This window comes from Nanorana parkeri, unplaced genomic scaffold (assembly GCF_000935625.1).
Source record: "Nanorana parkeri isolate BGI_ZX_2015 unplaced genomic scaffold, ASM93562v1 scaffold1858, whole genome shotgun sequence".
Classification (NCBI taxonomy): domain Eukaryota; kingdom Metazoa; phylum Chordata; class Amphibia; order Anura; family Dicroglossidae; genus Nanorana; species Nanorana parkeri.
In genome coordinates, this window is record NW_017308126.1 from 186,157 (window position 1) to 204,903 (window position 18,747).

General features: G+C 40.9%; 1 protein-coding gene across 1 annotated transcript; it reads right to left on the reverse strand.

Annotated features, from left to right (window-relative positions):
• Positions 1-5,319: 5,319 nt before the first annotated feature.
• On the reverse strand, positions 5,320-11,880 carry LOC108799937 (aquaporin-2-like). Its single transcript, XM_018571882.1, has 4 exons — positions 11,454-11,880; positions 9,224-9,388; positions 6,584-6,664; positions 5,320-5,703 (listed from the first exon to the last, which is right to left on the reverse strand). The coding sequence occupies exons 1-4, from the start codon at positions 11,814-11,816 to the stop codon at positions 5,491-5,493; spliced, it is 822 nt and encodes a 273-aa protein (XP_018427384.1). The 5' UTR covers positions 11,817-11,880; the 3' UTR covers positions 5,320-5,490.
• Between the last annotated feature and the right edge of the window lie 6,867 nt (positions 11,881-18,747).

Here is an 18,747-nt window from a genome sequence, read left to right on the forward strand (position 1 = left end):
AAAACCCCAGGGCGCCCCCCCCCCCCCTGCCCCCACTGCAAGGATTACCTGCTCATTTTTCTCTTGGGGCTCTAATAAAAGAAATATACTCACCTAATCCTCGATTCCGTATGGCTGCTAGGCCGATCTCCACATGTACAGGGAAATTAAGAAATAGAGGTTTATTTACTCAAGGATTAGAGAATAAATTAAAGCTATATTCATTTAAGAAATACATTTTTGCTTGCACATGATTGGATGTTTGAAGTGAATGCAGCATTCACTTTGCAAAGTGGCCAGTCTCTTCTGCTTTAGCAAATAAATACCATAGATGTCCATTTTGAGAAGGACTGTTAGAAAACAACCAATGTGTACCATTGCAATACAGAAAGCAGAGCCTGATTATCTAACAAACAAATATGGCTGCTGTCAGGTACACACAATATGTCATTATACTCAGAAATAGGTTAAAAAAAGACACACTAATAAGTTTAATGACATCAAGCTGATTTTGTTTTATTCTCTGTAATCATTAGATCTGAAAACAGACATATCCTGTAATATCTCCTTCTCTTCAGCTCTGCTCCTGCTGGCTCTGACATCAGTGCCGAAGAAATCACTCTGCTGCTGCTTTGCTGCACTGCGGCTACCTGGTAGGCAGGGCCAGATGAAGAGCATCATGGGCCCGGTGCTGAGGATTTTGGTGGGCCTTTTTATGGAATTGTCAGCTGTCACTGGGCCCTCTTCCTTCTGTCCGGGATGTGATTTGTAGTCTCTCTACATCTTGGGGCCAATGGTGGAGTGCCAGGGCCCAGTTGCAGCTGCGACCCTGGTTGTTCTGCCACTGACTCCAAGCTGGCATCCCGTTTGCGTTCACATCTCCCCACCTGCTCTGGTTGCTAAGAGCTCTTAGCAACCTAGGACTCTCTGGCCAGTGTCTCGCCCAGCTCCTGAAAACTAGACATGTGCACTGCCAAAAAATTTGTTTCGTTTCGTTTTAAATTCGGATTTGTGTTATTTCGTTTTTCGGGATTTGGGTGTGAAAGTCAATTCGGATTCGGAATTTGGATTCGGACGAAATTCGGTAGCGGTAGGTCGAACGTTCGTTTCGTTTTCTGTTGTTATTCGTTTCTTATTCGTTTCTTATTCGTTTCGTTCGTTCGTGACATTTGAGGGGGAAAAAATATTTTTCTCCTTCTCTAATGTCACTTTGCTCCAACGAACTAAACGAATAAGAAACGAATAAGAACAGAACGTTCAAACTACCGCTACCGAATTTCGGAAATGGAAATTCGGATTCGTTTGCATTCGTTATGTCTGTTATTCGGAATTCGGATGCATCCGAATTTCCGAAAATTCGTCCGAATTTCGATTCGGAACGAAACGAATCGCACATGTCTACTGAAAACCAGTGATGCCACTGGTTCGCAGAAGCTGGGTGAGATCCCAACCAGAGCTTCCCTGGTTGCTAAAAGCCGGGTGGAGAGATGTGTATGGGAGAGGGGTAGAGAGAGAGAAAAAAATGGCAGTTCTGCTGCTGTTCTGCATCAGGGGAGGCAATGATCTTCATTGATCTACAATGCCTCCTCAGGATCCCTAATGGAACAGTGCCCGGTGTTCCAGCACAGTGCCCCCACTGCAAATCTGGGGCCTTGGCTACAGTGAGATGCACTGCAGTTGTCCGAGTGGTGCCCCCATCCTAAAATGGTAAAACCGCACTCAGGCAGCTGCCCCTCCTGCCCCCCCTTGTCAAAAGAGACTTTTACTTGTGTATCTGCTGGCCACACTATTTTTCCATTCATCCAGAGAAATGCAGTCTCAGATTGGATTACTGACATGTTGTCACTGTGTTCTAACTCAGAGTAAAGTGAGGTCCATGGCCCAGTCTAGGCTCCAACAATTTCTCGGCAGAAGGTGAGGATGTGCTTCTCTGTTGAGGAGAGGGCTGAGTAACTATTTTACTTTACCCTGCATGGGCAAATAAAAGGTCACTTCAAGACCAGTAAAACAAGAAAACGTTCTGTATAATGGTGAGGATCTTAGTGGAGAAATGTTTCTGAGAGAAGTCGAGGTTGTGTGATTATAATATACATTGAGACAAATCCGGCAAGATTTTAAAGATGGCAAACAGCCAGTCTCAGAGTTTTGCCCCAAAACTGTGATTTTTCAAAGGCAGCTTTGAATGTGATTGGTTAAAGCTGAGCTCCAGGTATGATCTTTTATGGACACTAAAGCTGCCCATACACCTTACAATTATCTGCAGATTTTCTGTGGTCAGATGGAAAAAGTGCAACAGATTGGCCCAGGTGGAGATTACTCCATCCACACAGTTAAGTGTAGATGGAGGAATCTGTTGCACCTTTTCCATCTGACCACAGAAAATCTGCAGATAATTGTAAGGTGTATGGCCACCTTTACAATGGTCCAACTTGGCTCAATATACGTAAATCACTTTTTTAGTCAGCACTACATACAGTCAGAGCTGGTCTCTTCTGCGTGCTGCTCCAGTGGCTCTGCACACTGAACAATACAGAAAATGTCTTGCATTTGTCTCAGTGAATGCAAGGTGTTCTATGATTGGATGGTGGGTAGAAGAGGGCTGGATCACGCCACAACCTCCACTTCATCCAATCAGAGAATACTTTCTATTCATTGAAAAAAATACAAGACAAAAATACAAAAAAATACAAATACAAATACAAAAATACAAGTTTTCTAAATGGTGGAAGTGCCCAGCAAGTTACTTCCTGCGCTCAGCGTGCAGTGGGAAAGGCACCGGAGTCGCGCCCAGAAGAGACCAGCATGTAGCGCTGATTAAAAAATAGATTTTTAGCATCCCCAGCGCCCTTCCAGAGATCAGATATGCATACTTACATTGAGCCACACTGCACCAATGTAAGTGTACAAAAAAGATAATTCCTGGAGTTCTGCTCTAATATGGAACTGCCCAATCTTGGGCTTTGATAAAAGAGGCCAATGTCATTAATAACAAAAAATGTCATAAGGATAGCAAAGCTAACTATATTTTTTATAGAGAAAGTGCTAACTGAAAATGTAGAGTCCAGTAAAAAGTGAATAGACAGCAACGTGTCTATTCTGTAGCTTTAATTTAATAAAAAAATGTTAAAACTCTCTGTACTATTTAAAAAAAATATCACTCAATAATAAGGAGCTTATATACAACATGCATTGGTATAACCCACCCATTTGGATCCATCCACCCAGGGTCATACCTTTAATGAGGCAGCCTGAGGCGGCATCTCTTTGAGTCACGTGGGCGTGCGGCAGGCAGAGCAGCACAATGTTTGCAGTGTGCCTTCTGCCCCCTTTCCGGCCAGAGTGTTCTAGGTGGCTAAGAGCTGGGTGGGGAGATGTATGAGGGCCATACGCATCTCCCCACCCAGCTCTTAACAACCTAGGACAGTCTGGCCAGCACCCCATTTAGCTCCTGGCAACCAGTGACATCACTGGTTGCCAGGAGCTGGGCGGGATGCCAGGCAGAGTGTCCCAGGTTGCTTAGAGCCGGGCTCTGCCGGCCCTGCAGATGTGTAGGTGGCAAAAAGGCTAGGGACACCCAAAACATAAAGGAGAACTTCATGATTTTTTAAAATGTGCTGGGTAACAAACAGTTAACTGTAATGAGGCGTAAGCCACCTCCAGGATCCCTGTCATTTCCTTAATATTTACTGTTTCACCGATGCAGGATGGTACAGTTTTCACTCTTCTTCTGGCCCTGCAACAGGAATGTTCTGTGAATTGACCGGGGAGAGAAGGGGCAGATAGTAAGGCTTTTGTATAGGAGAACCAGAAGTATTGCGAAATCTATACTTTCTGGCATCATGACAGTTAACTATTTGTTACCCAACACATTGAAAAAATCCAGGAGTTCTTCTTTAAATTTTAGCTAGCTTCTGTAATGTTAAATCAATGGTTTGATTTATCTTCCATTTCTGCACACCTGTTGCACAGTTGCAAATGGCCTCACTTTATCTGTTGGATTTTCATTACGAAGAATGCAACAAGAAGGGTGGGAACACCTTGGAATGTCAACCTATAGCAAAAATGTGAGCTTTGGGTGGACTATAGCGTTATGGTTAAAATCATTAAAAACAGAAATACAAATGAGAGGGGTATTGGACAAATACATTTATGCTTTGGACATCCCAATAGCAGCAGACAGTAGACATGTGCACTGCCAAATAATTTGTTTAGTTTCGTTTCGTTTTAAATTCGGATTTGTGTTATTTCGTTTTTCAGGATTCGGGTGTGAAAGTCAATTCGGATTCGGAATTCGGACGAAATTCGGTAGCGTTAGTACGAACGTTCGTTTCGTTTTCTGTTCTTATTCGTTTCTTATTCGTTTCGTTCGTTTGCAGCAAAAGTGACATTTGAGGGGGAAAAAATATTTTTCTCCTTCTCTAATGTCACTTTGCTCCAACGAACGAAACGAATAAGAAACGAATAAGAACAGAAAACGAAACGAACGTTCGTACGAACGCTACCGAATTTCGGAAATGGAAATTCGGATTCGTTTGCATTCGTTATGTCTGTCATTCGGAATTCGCATACATCCGAATGTCCGAAAATTCGTCCGAATTTCGATTCGGAACGAAACGGATCGCACATGTCTAGCAGACAGTTGGTTGTCCCATTGTGTTAACTAAAGTGCATGTGACTAGATCCAGCAGTGGCAGCAATTTCACAGGCTGATCAAATCTACTGTATGTAACAACACAGTCTACTCATTCTTATATAGAGCTAGGAACACTTCACTACTAACAGTGACATAAGTGAGCTATTATTTTCAATTGAGCTCATTCTGAAGCACAAGTGATGATAATGGTTACTAACAACTAAATAGACTGAATTCTCATGAATAAAGTTGGTCTAGAATGAGCCCTTTTTTTATTCAGGCCTGGGTTCAAAGAGTAGCATAATGATAGCATTGTTTCCCACCAGGAATATCACTAGTTATGTTAGTATGTTATATTAGTTATATTAGTATGGTCAGTTGTTGATTTTGAGGTTAAATGACCTTAAGGGCTCCTATTCCAAATAAAAACAGTACATTCTGTTGAAGAATAAAGGTTCTCCTTAGTGTCTCCATAAGAAGCAGATCTATGGTTATCCCAACAAACCTCAGGGTTCAAAGTACAGTTATAAGACCTAAGCCATTGGTTGCTACCCCAGTGCAATAAGTCCATAATGTAGATGTCTGTATTGGAAGTAGAACGTGGCTGTTTGTTTTGGAAGTAGAACATGGATTTCTGTTTGGAAGCAGAACGTGGCTCCCTGTATTGGAAGTAGAACATGGCTGTCTGTATTGGAAGTAGAACATGGATTTCTGTTTGGAAGCAGAACGTGGCTCCCTGTATTAGAAGTAAAACATGGCTCCCTGTATTGGAAGTAGAACATAGCTGCCTGTATTAGAAGTAGATGCTGAGTATGCTAATGTTCCATATTTTTCCTGATTTCATTGCTGATGTAATTATGGATTCTTCATCACTGACCTTATGCTTTCTCCATGTTCCTTGAATATGTGTGCAGAGAATTCAGTTCTACTGAGTGCTTGCGGTGTTCCTCTCTTTCACGCTCATGTTCTGGATCAAAGCTACCATGCAGGATGGACAGCCTATCTAAGAGGTTTTGTTCAGGTGGCATGAGAAGATAATTATAAATTAAGGCAGCAAAGATTGCACCGGACATGGGGCCTACCCAGAAGACCTGTGATTAAAGATAAGTAGAAATTAGATGACTTCAGTACATTTGGTTGACAGGATCAAGTTAACAAGACCACTCAACTGCAATTATTAGTAATTGGGTGCAGTTATTTGTATTTGTGTTTAAATGAAAAGTAAGTAGGATACATTTTATTTTGTTCTCACTGCATCTCTATATAGCTACTGTTCCCTGCACACAGTACATTAAACATTCATGTCAATTAGCCTTCTGAACATAAGGGTTGAAACTGGGTTGGACTGGACGCTACGGCATGGCAACATTGTTTCATTGTAGGGCCCATTCACACCAGACACTGCACTTACCACAGAGCGTACGGTGCCCCAGCACAGTGCCAAAGTGCTGATTCCAGCGCATTGCACTGTATTCTTTTTTTTTGTTAGAACTTTATTGAAATGTCACAAGTGACATTTCATTCAGTTCTACAGGCACAACTGGGTGCAAGGCGGTAGTACCGCGTTGCATCCCGATGTGCTGAAAAAAAGTACAGCATGCCATACTTTTTTTCAACGCACACCACTGCGTTCCCATCGCAATGCTATGAACCAAGCCCGTCCGTGACAAGGCAAATTTCCTTGTCTTGGAAACGTTGGCCACTGCAGCTCCAAAGCAGATAGTGTGAATGGCCTCTAATGTTCACACTGGCAAGATTTCTGTAAAGATGGGAATATTGTGCTTGTTTCGATGAATGTGCTTTAAAAGATTTTGTACTTTTCAATTTATATATCTACAGTATGAAGAATATGAAATAGAATTAAACTGAAAATAAAAACAAATAGGTCTTAACTTATTGTACAAGAGGCTGGTAGTTTTGCGATTTGGTGCTCTGGAGAGGTAATACAATCAAAGTTTTAAACATCCTTACCCAATGTGAGTCAAAATTTCCCATAATTATAGCAGGACCAAAAGACCTTGCAGGGTTCATGGAACAGCCAGTGAAGTAAATCTAAACACAAGATAAACCATAATTGAAAACAATTAGATACTAAACATCTGCAACAATACTAGATAGCAAATTAAAATATATGTAAACCCAATATGTAAAATCTCATATAATTTTTAACATGTTAATGTCATTTTGAAACAAATGTTCAATATGTTTAAATCTGCAGCTCTAAAGTAGTATTAAGGACTGGGCGCTTTTTACCTCAATGTATTGTCTGCATTAGGGTAAAAACCACCCAGTACCTTTCCCCCAACTGCGGGTACAAGCGCACACACAGCCAATGGAGGCACTTGTGCAGGGTGCGGGGAAAGGGACCCACTTAAAAATTGGGAATTTAAAACTTTGAAAGAAAAACGGCAACAGCCTCAGACAAAGGTGGGCCTCCTTGTAGCAAATATTTTTTTAAAAAGGAAGCTTTAATATCACTTTAAGTAAAATAATAACTTGTGATCCTGCCATGAAGGATCTTGTGCAGGCACTGTTATATTCTATTGCATTGTCAGCTTGTCTGATGGGTTTCCTAATGAAGACTACAAGTGGCTGTTTCAAAACACATTACACAAGTATAGCCCACTATTGTCACCATTAGGAAACCCTCCCTGAGAAATGCCATGCAGCAATTGCTGGAGTGCATGCATGTAGACAGGAAGTGGCTAAAAATAGGCTGCAGGTGATCATTAGTGCTGAGATGCAACCAAGATAAAAAATACGTGTGAAAACAAGTATTCCTTTTTCTAAAGGAGATTGCTTATAATATTCAGTGCTTTAACAAAGTAAATTACATTCTACTTTAAATAATCACTGGTGATAGTGTCTCTGTAAAGGTCTCCCCAGAACCCTTTTCCTTGCCTTACCTGTTCTCCCTCGCAGATCCTTGCTCCCCAGCAGCTGTTGAAGAAATCCAGACCTTATGGTGTTTGGGCATAGCAGCCAATCACTAGACCTGAGCAACATCATATAATTGGGGCAATTAAAGCACTGCTCCCCTGGTTCGCTGACACAGTCAATCCTAGTTCTAGCTGTAGAGTAGCAAGGAAGATCAGGTAAGGTGAGTGTAGGGGGTAAGTGATGCCATTTCCAGAGACACAGTAACCTTGCCCTGCATTGGCAAGGAAAAAGTGTGTTTTTAAGCCTGGGCCACATTTACTATGACAATCAGCTCCATGCGTCTTGCATATATAAATTTTGTAAGCAACTAAAATGCTACTACACACATTGCATGTCAGCTACATATAGTAAAGTACCACTTTTTAATGTACATCAGTGACAGTGGTGATAGTTATGTTGTTGGGTATATTAGTAACAGTAATGAGATGCTGTCAATTAATTGCAATGAGACAGATACAAACACTATATGGCCAAAAGTATGTGACCCTCCAAATTAGATTAGAGTCCGGATGCACAAAGCTAGGTCCATAAAGACATGCTATGATGGGTGTAGCATGGAGGAACGTGAGTGGCCTGCACACAGCCCTGACCTCAACGTCATGGAAAATCTTTGGGATAATTTGGAATGCTGATTGTGAGCCAGGTTTTCCTGCCCACCATCAGTACCTGATCTCACATGCTGATGATCTTTTGACTGAATTAATAAAAATCTTGTGGAAGCCTTCCCAGAACAGAGACTGTTATATCTGCAAAAAGGAGGCCAACTCTATTTTAATGCCCTTGGTTTTGGAATGGAGTGTCCAACAATGTAGGTATGATGGGCAGGTGTCTAAAAAAGTTTGGCCAAATAGTGTATCATGTAAGCAGTATTTGGGAGTAATACAGAAAATGTGAGATGAAGTGGATGAACCTGGAGAGATAATAGCTCTTAGTTTCAGATGTTAAAAACAAAGGTCCAGCCAAACCCATTAATCTGGTAACATCTGCCCAATGGATATTTTTGTCACCTTCTGAGAGTGTTCTCCCAACTCTTTCATCATTATTCTTTCATCTCTATGAAGATAGCTTTATTAATCAACCTATCATAGTACTGATATTGTTTAGAAAATAACCACTACATGGAAGAAGAAGACCTCCACTTTTGACAATTGCTGTCAGCAGTTAAAGTATGTTTAAACCCAATCATTCAACTCTTCTATAAATTGTAACTTATATATTTATTTACAAAAGTTGTTTTCTATCAATTTTATTTTCCAACCAACAGGTGGAGCTCTAGTCTCCTGCTCACATATTTACCAGGCGAAGCCTAATAGCTTTGCTGAAAAACCTGTAAGGTCAACATACAAACACAGCTGATTGTGAGAAGTGACTTATTATCCACCTTCCTGTTCTGTAGGGCTCACTTCAGACTTTTAAAAGGTCTAAAACAATATTTTAAAATATAAAAAAGGACAAGGATGCCCGAAACTATTGTATGTCTCATGAGAATGATCTGAGAAATAAAGAATTAAGCAGCAATGAGAAACACATACATATACACACACATACATACAATATCAGTTTAAACATGTACTGTATATAATTACAAAAATAAATAAAGAGCGACCTCATATCATTATATTTTTATTTAAACAAGCTGCAGCACAGATTGGTTGTTGTTTAATTACATACCCCAAGTAAATGTCCTAATGCAACTGAAAAACCAATCGATAAGGCTGGGGATCCCGTATTGTCTGTTCTTCTGATGTCTGTTGTTCCGAAAACACACAACACAAGCTGCATGGTAAGGAAGAGCTCCACAGCAACAGCCTGACCAGAGGTGGTACTATTACTAACCTGAAGATACATAGCAAACACAGTATTAATGTAACATACAGAATACATTATTCCTGTGGCATACTTGAATTACAATTCCACACTGGAAAGTGTTATAGTCAACATACTAGCAATTCTATATATATTATTTTCCAAAAACGTAAAGGGATCAGTCTACCCACAACTAGTATTTCATTTTTTGGTAGATGCAAAGTTTTGTGTTCCTGCCAGGACTCTAGTGGTGAGATCTCTGTGGCTGCTGTGACAGTTATCTCTTGTACCTTTCATTTTTGTTATAATATAGAAACATCCTTGTATAAAGCGTATTGAGGATTCAATGTAGGTAGAAAAAAAGAAGCTAGACACTTTGGTATCGAGACCAAATGTAATTGACCAAATATAGCAATGTGGCCCTATAAGGTCAATGGTTTCACAGAATCCTGGGCCCTTTTCTTCTGTGCAGCTCCTGGTGAGGAATTCCCTGGCCACAGCTGATTGGCAGCAGCAGAAGGAGCTTCTTTCCATGTTTGGAGGAGCTCCAAACACTGCCATGGGGAATATCTACTGATGCAAAAACTTACCTACAGCAAGGAGAGGGAGTTTATATTATGCTTTGAGATCTACATTAAAGATACACAAATCCTTTCAATTACATATTTGGGGATGTGATAAAACTGTACATGGTGAGAGGAGGAGTGCTAAAAGGGCAGATTAGCAATGTTGGCAGAAAATTGCCTACTCCGCTCCTGGAGGGATATAGGTGTAGAAACTTTTGTCCATTTGTTTACTATCTGTTGGGTGAGCTATGTCTGTATCGGCTTGGCACTTTGAGAAAAAAAGGAGTATATGCCATACTTCCAGGCTGTATGGCCCTACCACCTCTTTATTCTGCAGGACCTTATTCCCCCCTTCCCCTCAACCCTATACTGCCACATACTGCATCTTTGCCTCTTATTTGAGACCTGCTTCTCATTGTATTATTTTTTGGAATATGAATGTTGGGGGGGGGGGGGCTAATGTGTGCTGCCTTTGATGGACACCAGTTAGCACACAGCAATGAGTCAGTGTGCTAGATACAAAGGGCAGCTCTAACATCTGTTCAGCAACAAGTATATACTGCACACCCCATACTTAGGAATAGGCTCTAGCAAGACAAACTCAAATAGGATAATCCCTCACCAAATTTTTTTTTTTAATAAAACAATAAAATAAAAGATAAGAAGTTTCCTTTAACATGCCCACAGTGTCTCTCTGCTATTTTCAACTTCTAAAGTAATTAGAAATAAACTGTGTTGCACTGTTGCAGTTTAATAACTAGATCCCCTACCATCATTACAGTCTACTGGAACATCCATCCTCGCTTCTATATCTTATACCACCTCTTTGTTATGGATGTTAAATAAGTAAATGTAAAGGACAGTGGTATTATTGTACAAAGTCCTCCTCCAAGTAACCTATAGATGGCAGATTGGACTTTAGTGACACTAAACTCAGGAGTTTAATCTTAAAAAATCATTCAGGTAACTTAACTATTAATAATACTGAACCTTATTTGTGCATCACCCAGCTGTAGATCCTCAAATCCCTCCATACATGGTCCCTGTATGTGTTGTAAAGTAGTCACCGCTCCAAGCTCACTCCTGTGATGGACTACAATCTCATGTTTAGTTTACTAATTTGTATTGAAATTGTAGCGCATCACGGGAGTGAGCTTGGAGCGGTAGCTACTTTACAACACACACAGGGACCATATGAAACAAAAGTCGCCCCCCTCCAGAAGGAAGGACAGTGTCAGCACCAATTCAGAGATGACTTGATGATCTACAGCTGAGTAATGCACAAATAAATTACATTTGCTGTATGTTAATAGTTAGGGTACTTGAATGCATGCTTAAGATTTAATTCCTGAATTTAGTGTCATTTTAAAAGTCAGATTGACTGCTATGGATCAGTGCATGTTGAATGTACTTCTTGCTTTATCCCACTTGACTATAATAATAACAAGTTTAAAGATTTATATAGAAGACTGCTGATCTCATACATTTCAAGTTGCTGTTCCCAAACAGCCCTCCCACTATTCACTCACCGAGTTGACACCGAAGCTCCCTCGTACATTGGATGGGGTGAACTCATAGAGTAAGCCAGCTCCAGCCACCGCTCCCATCATCTGAGCCAAGATGTAGAAGACACACTTCAGGATTGAGATCTGCGATCCCACCAGAAAGCCTAACGTTACAGCAGGATTGATGTGAGCACCACTGACATGACCTATTGTCTGAACCAGCGTTGCTATAGCTAGCCCAAAGGTTAGAGAGATCTGGAGTATAGTGGGCAGTGCTGAGGGCCATTGTAATGCACTGCCAAGACCAAAAAACACAAATAACAGTGTGCCTAAAAATTCAGCTAGAACTGCCCGTGAAAAGGCACCCGAGCACAGATCTCTCAGCATGTTTCTACCAAAATATTATTTGTAAAGCTGTGCACTGGTATACGCTATGCTATAGGTCATTGCAATGACAATGGGACTGCAATTATCCCGGTATATATCTCTTAAGGGTGGAGAAAAGCATTCCGCGTGCAGGTGTGGACTGCTCAACATATAATTACATATTTCAATGTATTTCAACAGTCGAAGCAGTTTATTTCAGATGAAGGTATACAGTATATATCCTGTGTGAACGTACAAGCATTTGACAAAAAAGACCACAACCGATATAGAGAGATCAAGCCAACCGATGTGCAGCTGGACAAGCCAAGCACATAGCACAAGCACATAAAGCCAAGCACATGCTGGTGGCCTGCACATTGTTGTGCACACAAAGCACACTCAGGAGGTAAATAGAGGTCTGTCTGCTCTTGTCAGCGTGTGCCAGGATGTCAAGCTGTGTTATGACACGCTTGCTCAGCATAGAACATTTGTGTGAAATAGGGAATATGTTCTGTTTTAAAAGGAACATGTAGTGGTTTCGTATTTATTTTCTTAAAGGAGAACTATGAGGGGAGTGATTTCCACTCATCCTCATAATTAGAGCCGACCAGTGACGGAGCTGTCACAGGTCTGCTCTATTGATTGGATAGTGAGCAGAAACATGCACCGATCTGCTCACTTCCCGATCGTTTCCCTGCAGGGAGCGGACTGTCAGTCACCGCTCCCTGCAGGGATTTTCCCCTTCCCTCTCCGATCCCCTAGCGCATAGTGGAGGAATGAACGGTGGGAGGGGGTGGGCATAGTATTGTTGGGATCCGTCCTGGCTGCGGTACTCTCAGTAGCACGCTATATACTGAGCTTTGGGTCATGGGAGGACATTACTATATGTCCTCCCGTGACCCTAAAGAGAATTATGGGGAAAAACACTTACCCCATAGTTCTCTTTTAGTTTGGCAAGGACTAAAAAATTAAACACTTACAATTTTTGTACTTTTATTTTTTAGTCAGGTAAATATGAAATATTTTATATCAATATTTTTTTTTTTTTTTTAGACATCTGTCACTGTCACATCAACCTGTTGTTTACAGGCTTTGTAGCTCAAGCTGTGATTTATACACAGAACCGAACGACTCATTCCTTATCAGATGCCTCTGCCCCAGTATACAGTCAAACAATGGCAGATGCCAGTTAAGCTGGGCAGTGGCGGAACTACCGCCAGTGCGGCCGCACCGGGGCCTGGGCCTACAGAGGGGCCCCAGTATCCATTCAAACACAGCCCCGGGGCAGAGATGGGGGGGCCTGTTGGTGTCCGGCCGCTGGTTACCATTGGATCGGTATGCGGCGGGCCCCCCCATCTCTGCGCCGGGAGTGTCTGTTGATCACATTGGTGTCCGGCGGCTGGCGGGCCCCCTCATCTCTGTGCCGGGAGTGTCCTAAAAATAATCTTGCACCGGGGCACTTTGTTCCCTTAGACGGTAACCCATGAACTTGCCAAAATTTGACTCCTCGGTTCGGGTGCGTATAACTTTTTTTAGTACCTATACAAAAACAAGCAGTTAACCCTTCAAGTGTGGAGGTAACAAAAAGTTATTTTTAAAAATATTTTGACAGGCCTACTGTCCAGATACAGTAGCCGCAGTGGGAGATTCTTCTATCCATGCTGTTTAGCATAGATGGAGGAACCTATAACTATTTTTCCATTCAGCTTGCAGAATGAACGAAAACAATCTGTAGGTATATAGCCAGCCTTAGTTCGCTACTGCTGTGTTGTCCCTTTAGACAACCAATTGTGCTCTGGGAATCCTTTGTCCTGTATTAAATATTATTTGTAAAGCAAACGTTTTATACATACACTATACCAAAATATCAGTTTGAAATCTTATGATTTCACCATGGTGAAAACTGCACTTGTTTTATAACGCAACACATGGCAATGCATAGCCCTCCGCTGCAGAATGCTATAGTGAAGGTGCATTACCTTAGTGAGTTGGGATGTCATTCAAAATGAATGGCACCGCAACGCATAACTTGTGGATGGTGCGACATCATGCATTGCAGTCATTTATGTATTTTGAGGTGGGGGAAAGCCATATTTTCACATTAAAAGTTCAGGTTCTACTTCTGGCTTTGTGGCGCTGCACAATATATCAGTGCTTTGCTGATAGCCTTATCTCATTTCAAGTATACCACAACAGAGACTATCTGCAGTTTTAAATTACATGAAACACCCACAATGCTTCTGTAGCTATAGACCATATGATCTCTAAGGGAGTTATTCACTAAGCTGCCGAAGGCAGCCAAGTGAGTAACCGAGTCGAAGTGAAGGAGCCGAACTCTGTTCGGCTATTCACTACAGCCGAGTACAGCTGATTTCAGCCGTACATCAGCTGGCTTCAGCTCCCTTCAGTTCAACCACCATGCTGCGCCGAAGTGAATAACCTGTTCAACTAAGCCGATCCTATGAGAACATATTATCATAGGGGCCGAACAGCAGGGAGTGAATAGCCGAATGCCACATTTGGCCCGGTTATTCTGCTCGCTACCTCGAAAATGTAAAAAAATGTACATGTTAATAAAAGAAAAAGAAAAACGGCGTGGGGCCCACTCCCAAACCAAACCCTTTAACTTTACCCTTTAGGTCTGGTAGTAAAGTTACAGGGGACCCCAAGTTAAAAAGTAAAAAAAAAGTGCATGGGGCTGCCCCAAAAGTCATATCGGACCCTTTTTGTTCTGGTAGGAATTTTAAGGGGGAACCCCACCCCCAAAATACGGGGGGGGAAAAAGGTTGGGTCCCCCCTAAAATTACCAACCAGAACCTTAATCTGAGCACAGGCCTGGCAGGGCAGGAAAGGGGGGGGGACAAGTGAGCGCCCTCCCTGCCCATACCAGGGCACATGACCACGACATTGGGAAGGTGCTTTTCCAGGGGCCCACCGGAAAAGCACCTTGTTTCCATGCCGATGAGGACACGGGCCACTTCCACCACAACCTTGACCCAATGGTTGTGAGGATCTGCGGGCAAGGGGGCTTATTTGCATCGGGGTACTCCCTTTAATAAAGAGGGCACCCAGATGCTGCCCCCCCTTGTGAATGAGTAAGTTGTCCATTTACCCCTACTCATTCACTGAAGGGTTAAAGGAAAATGTAAATAAAGAGACCACACTTTTAGGAAAAAATACTTTAATTGAAAAAAATTACAATAAAAGAGATTTTCCTTTACTTTTAGTCATAGTGGAGACACCAACAGTATTATAATTTTAATTGGGTCACTAATCCTTCCCTATATTTCCAAAACAAAAAAAAAATGGTTTTGGATACACTTTAACTCCCAGGGGACAGACATTGAGCTCCTCTGTTTAGTGTGTGCCCAGTCCCCAGGGGCTCCCCAAATCCACAACAATGGCTTTAAGGATTAAAAAGCTAGATAAAACCAATGATAAGCTAGAATATATAAACTAAAATACGTTTCTGCAATGCTACGCTCAAATATACACGTTCACCTGTTAAATAAAACCATTAAAAGCAGAACAATAAAAAGGAGAAGTGTTTTTACACTGACTGAAGTTGGCGTGATTTCATTTTGTCTCCGAGGGTATACTCTGTATAATCAGGCCAGGCGGCAGATACAAGTACGGAATCTTTGATCCGATCTAAATTTGTGAGCATGTCCAAAACATAGTCATCCTCTGACATTATTGTACGTTCCTTCTGTTTGTTATAAGCGATGAGAACCATTATACATGCAGTATAAATCATGCAAACCTATAGACATTTTCACCCAAACAGAACTGACCTTTGCAAAAAAGGATCACCAATCTAGTAGAAATGATATCAAATGTACATTATCTGTACAATTATTATGTACACACAGAACCTCACAACCACACTCTAATGCATAAAAATGATTAAAAATAATAATTCATTAATTCATTAATTAATACGAATATTTGTAGCCTTTTTCTTTACAAATAGCAAATTGACCCTCTAATATTCTATACATTATCACTAAATAAAAAAGGCACTATAGTTTGTTTATTGTGTGTGATCACCTTGATCCTTACGGAGAAATGTCTGATGTATCTAAATATATCTGGGACAAACCCTAACAGTAAATCATTTGTTCCTTAGTTTCCTATATAAAACATTATAAGTGCTACTGTACTAAATACATCAAGTAAAAGCATAGACCCATTAATTAATCATATCATTAAACATAATTGATAGCCATAGTTATAGATCTATTAAACCAATCATTAATCACCGTAAAATGTAATTATATATAAAGCATTTCATAATTGATTGAATATAATTTATAATATGATTATAGGTATTATAGGTAAGAAAGTTCAAGATTAGTGATAAACAAAGCCCCATGACAAAAGTTATTAAAGGAGAACTACGAGGTGAGTGATTTTCACTCAGCCTCATAGTTCGAGCCGACATGTGACAATAAAACTGTCACATGTCGTCTCAATAGATCGGGAAGTGAGCGATCATATACCGGCGCTCGCTCACTTCTCGATCCTGTCCCTGCAGAGAGCCGTCACTCACGGCTCCCTGCAGGGATTCCCAACTCCCCGCTCCGATCCTCCAGCGCTGACTTGCAGAACGGACGGGTGAGGGGGCAGGTACAGCTGGCTCTGCCTCTAGATAGGCAGAGCCAGCTGTCAATCACGCAGCTGGGTGGATCTCGACAGTAATGTCGGGATCCATCCCGGCTGCGGCGGTCTCAGTATACCGCGAGCTACTGAGCTTTGGGTCACGGTAGGGCGCTTGTTTGTGTCCTTCCCTGACCCTTAGGAGAACTATGGGGAAAACACTTACCCAATAGTTCTCCTTTAAAAATACCAGATTTCACCTCCTTCAAAATATAAAAATTCATGACCACCAAGCAATCAGAATAAGCTAATAATTCATCCAGTGTACCGCCATAAATCCTATCATGATATTTTACCTGCATAGGAAACAAAATTGCATGTGTTAGCATTACCATAAAAAAATACCTCTTCCTTGCCATGAATACAAAAATGCGGCTTTGAGCTCCAAGTTGATGTCTCTAGCTAACAGGAACATTGTGGTTATTTCAGATCATCAGAGTCTGTAGTTGTTTTAAAACAGATGTTATCAATATCAATAGAACACATCTTACCTTGCTTACGTAGTAAGAACATACAGTATGTCAGCCCCCATGTACTACAAGAATACAATTACAAGCATATATAAATATATAAAAAAAGGTCTGTAATTCTGACACGTTTGAATATCTGATTACAATAAGCTGATCTTTCACATGTATATATCTAAAACATGAAAGACTAAAGCTGCATCATCTAGAAGGCAGCTTAGGTAGGCACCTAGAGCCTGGCAAATGTCCAGGGGGCCCAATACAACCGTTATGCTCATACAGTAAACCAGAGGAATAGTGCGATTGGTCAAATGTGCCTGTCACTTTACAAGGGAGGATGTTATTTTAGGCAGCTGGCGTCTTATGTGTAATGACCCGCCTCCCAGCTTTCTGATTGGCCGCGAAGCCGGCTCGATGCTGTTTGGCTGGGAAGCTGACTCCCTGACCAAACAACATTGAGCCGGCCAAAGAGCCGGCTCCATGCTGATTGGCTGGGAAGCCGGCTTCCCGGCCAATCAGCATCGAGCCGGCTTCCCGGGCAATCAAGAAGCTGGGCGGCGGGTATTTACATGACCTGACTGCCCGGGAAGCCGGCTTCATGCTAGTGGTAGTACCGGTAGCGGTACTTGGTATCGGCGCGTACTGAAATATAAATATTGATACTCATACTTGATACCAAAATACGCTATCGGTGCATCCCTAGTATGTAACTTATGTACGCATGTAGTTTGTACAATAAGATGATTTAATGCTGTTAAAGTATAACTACATGTAAACTTTGGGATAGAGTGGGTGAGAACCCCTGTTAAGTTTTTATTGCTGAAACGATAGAGAATAGAAGCTCCACTTCACTTCCACTCCACTTGTAAAAGTCCAAAATTAGATTTCATTTGTCATCAACAGGAAAACCTAACTCATTATGGGGTCACTCTTCTTTCGGGCTATAAACATATACTTGAACATATGTGGTCAAAATCTGGTCTAAAATAATATAATGTAACTATGACCAGGTCATTATATATCTTTAAAAAACTAAAAGGAATAAAACATTACTAGTGAGTCTTGAATCTAAGGTAATTGGTGTCCGTACTAGTAATGCATAGGTTACCTTTATTCTGACTTGTATCTATAATTTAATTTACAAAAACGTATAAATTACTCTACACACATTATATTGTAATGAAAGTCAAATGCCAATTATGTTAAGTCCATACAAAACAGATGAGCTGGAAATAGTACATATTGTCTAACAAGATTATTTAATTTAATTTAAATTGATTAATTAATATATATTTTATTTTTATTTAAATGTATTAATAAGTACTGGGCCCGTTTAGTGCTTGTGGACTGACTACCCCAAACTCCACCCCTTTTCTTTCCACAATCTCCAGACTTGGCACCTTCTAGTCCTTTTAAAGTCTTGATACAGCCTGGTTCATTTGCTGCTGAACTCAAGCTGAAATAAACCCTATAAGAGCCCATCATGGGTAAGTAAGTCCCCACACACTATTACATTTTCATAATTAATCATCACAAGATTGCATTGCATTCTTTGCCATATACTACCTAATACCTATAAAACACCTCGCACCAATATACAGTATCTCTCAGCAGCAAGCCCCATAATGTGTGATTATAAATAAAAATTAACCTGTGGATGTGGCGTGCTAATCACTAAATGCAAAGTATATATAAAGATGAACAAACTAAACCAAACACTATATAAAGCTACACAGTGAAGCAGTATATTAATACATATATAGCATAAATTAATAACAACCTATTATATTAAAAGTACAAAAAAATATATAAATATAGAGCACATT

Bases quoted from the DNA above. Each gene is read 5' to 3' on its own strand.
- LOC108799937 (XM_018571882.1), bottom strand. From the start codon at position 11,816: ATGCTGAGAGATCTGTGCTCGGGTGCCTTTTCACGGGCAGTTCTAGCT. The intron at 9,389-11,453 runs GTGAGTGAATAG...ATGTATCTTCAG, and splicing joins GGAGCTTCGGTGTCAACTCG to GTTAGTAATAGTACCACCTC. The intron at 6,665-9,223 runs GTATGTAATTAA...TCTTGTGTTTAG, and splicing joins CATTAGGACATTTACTTGGG to ATTTACTTCACTGGCTGTTC.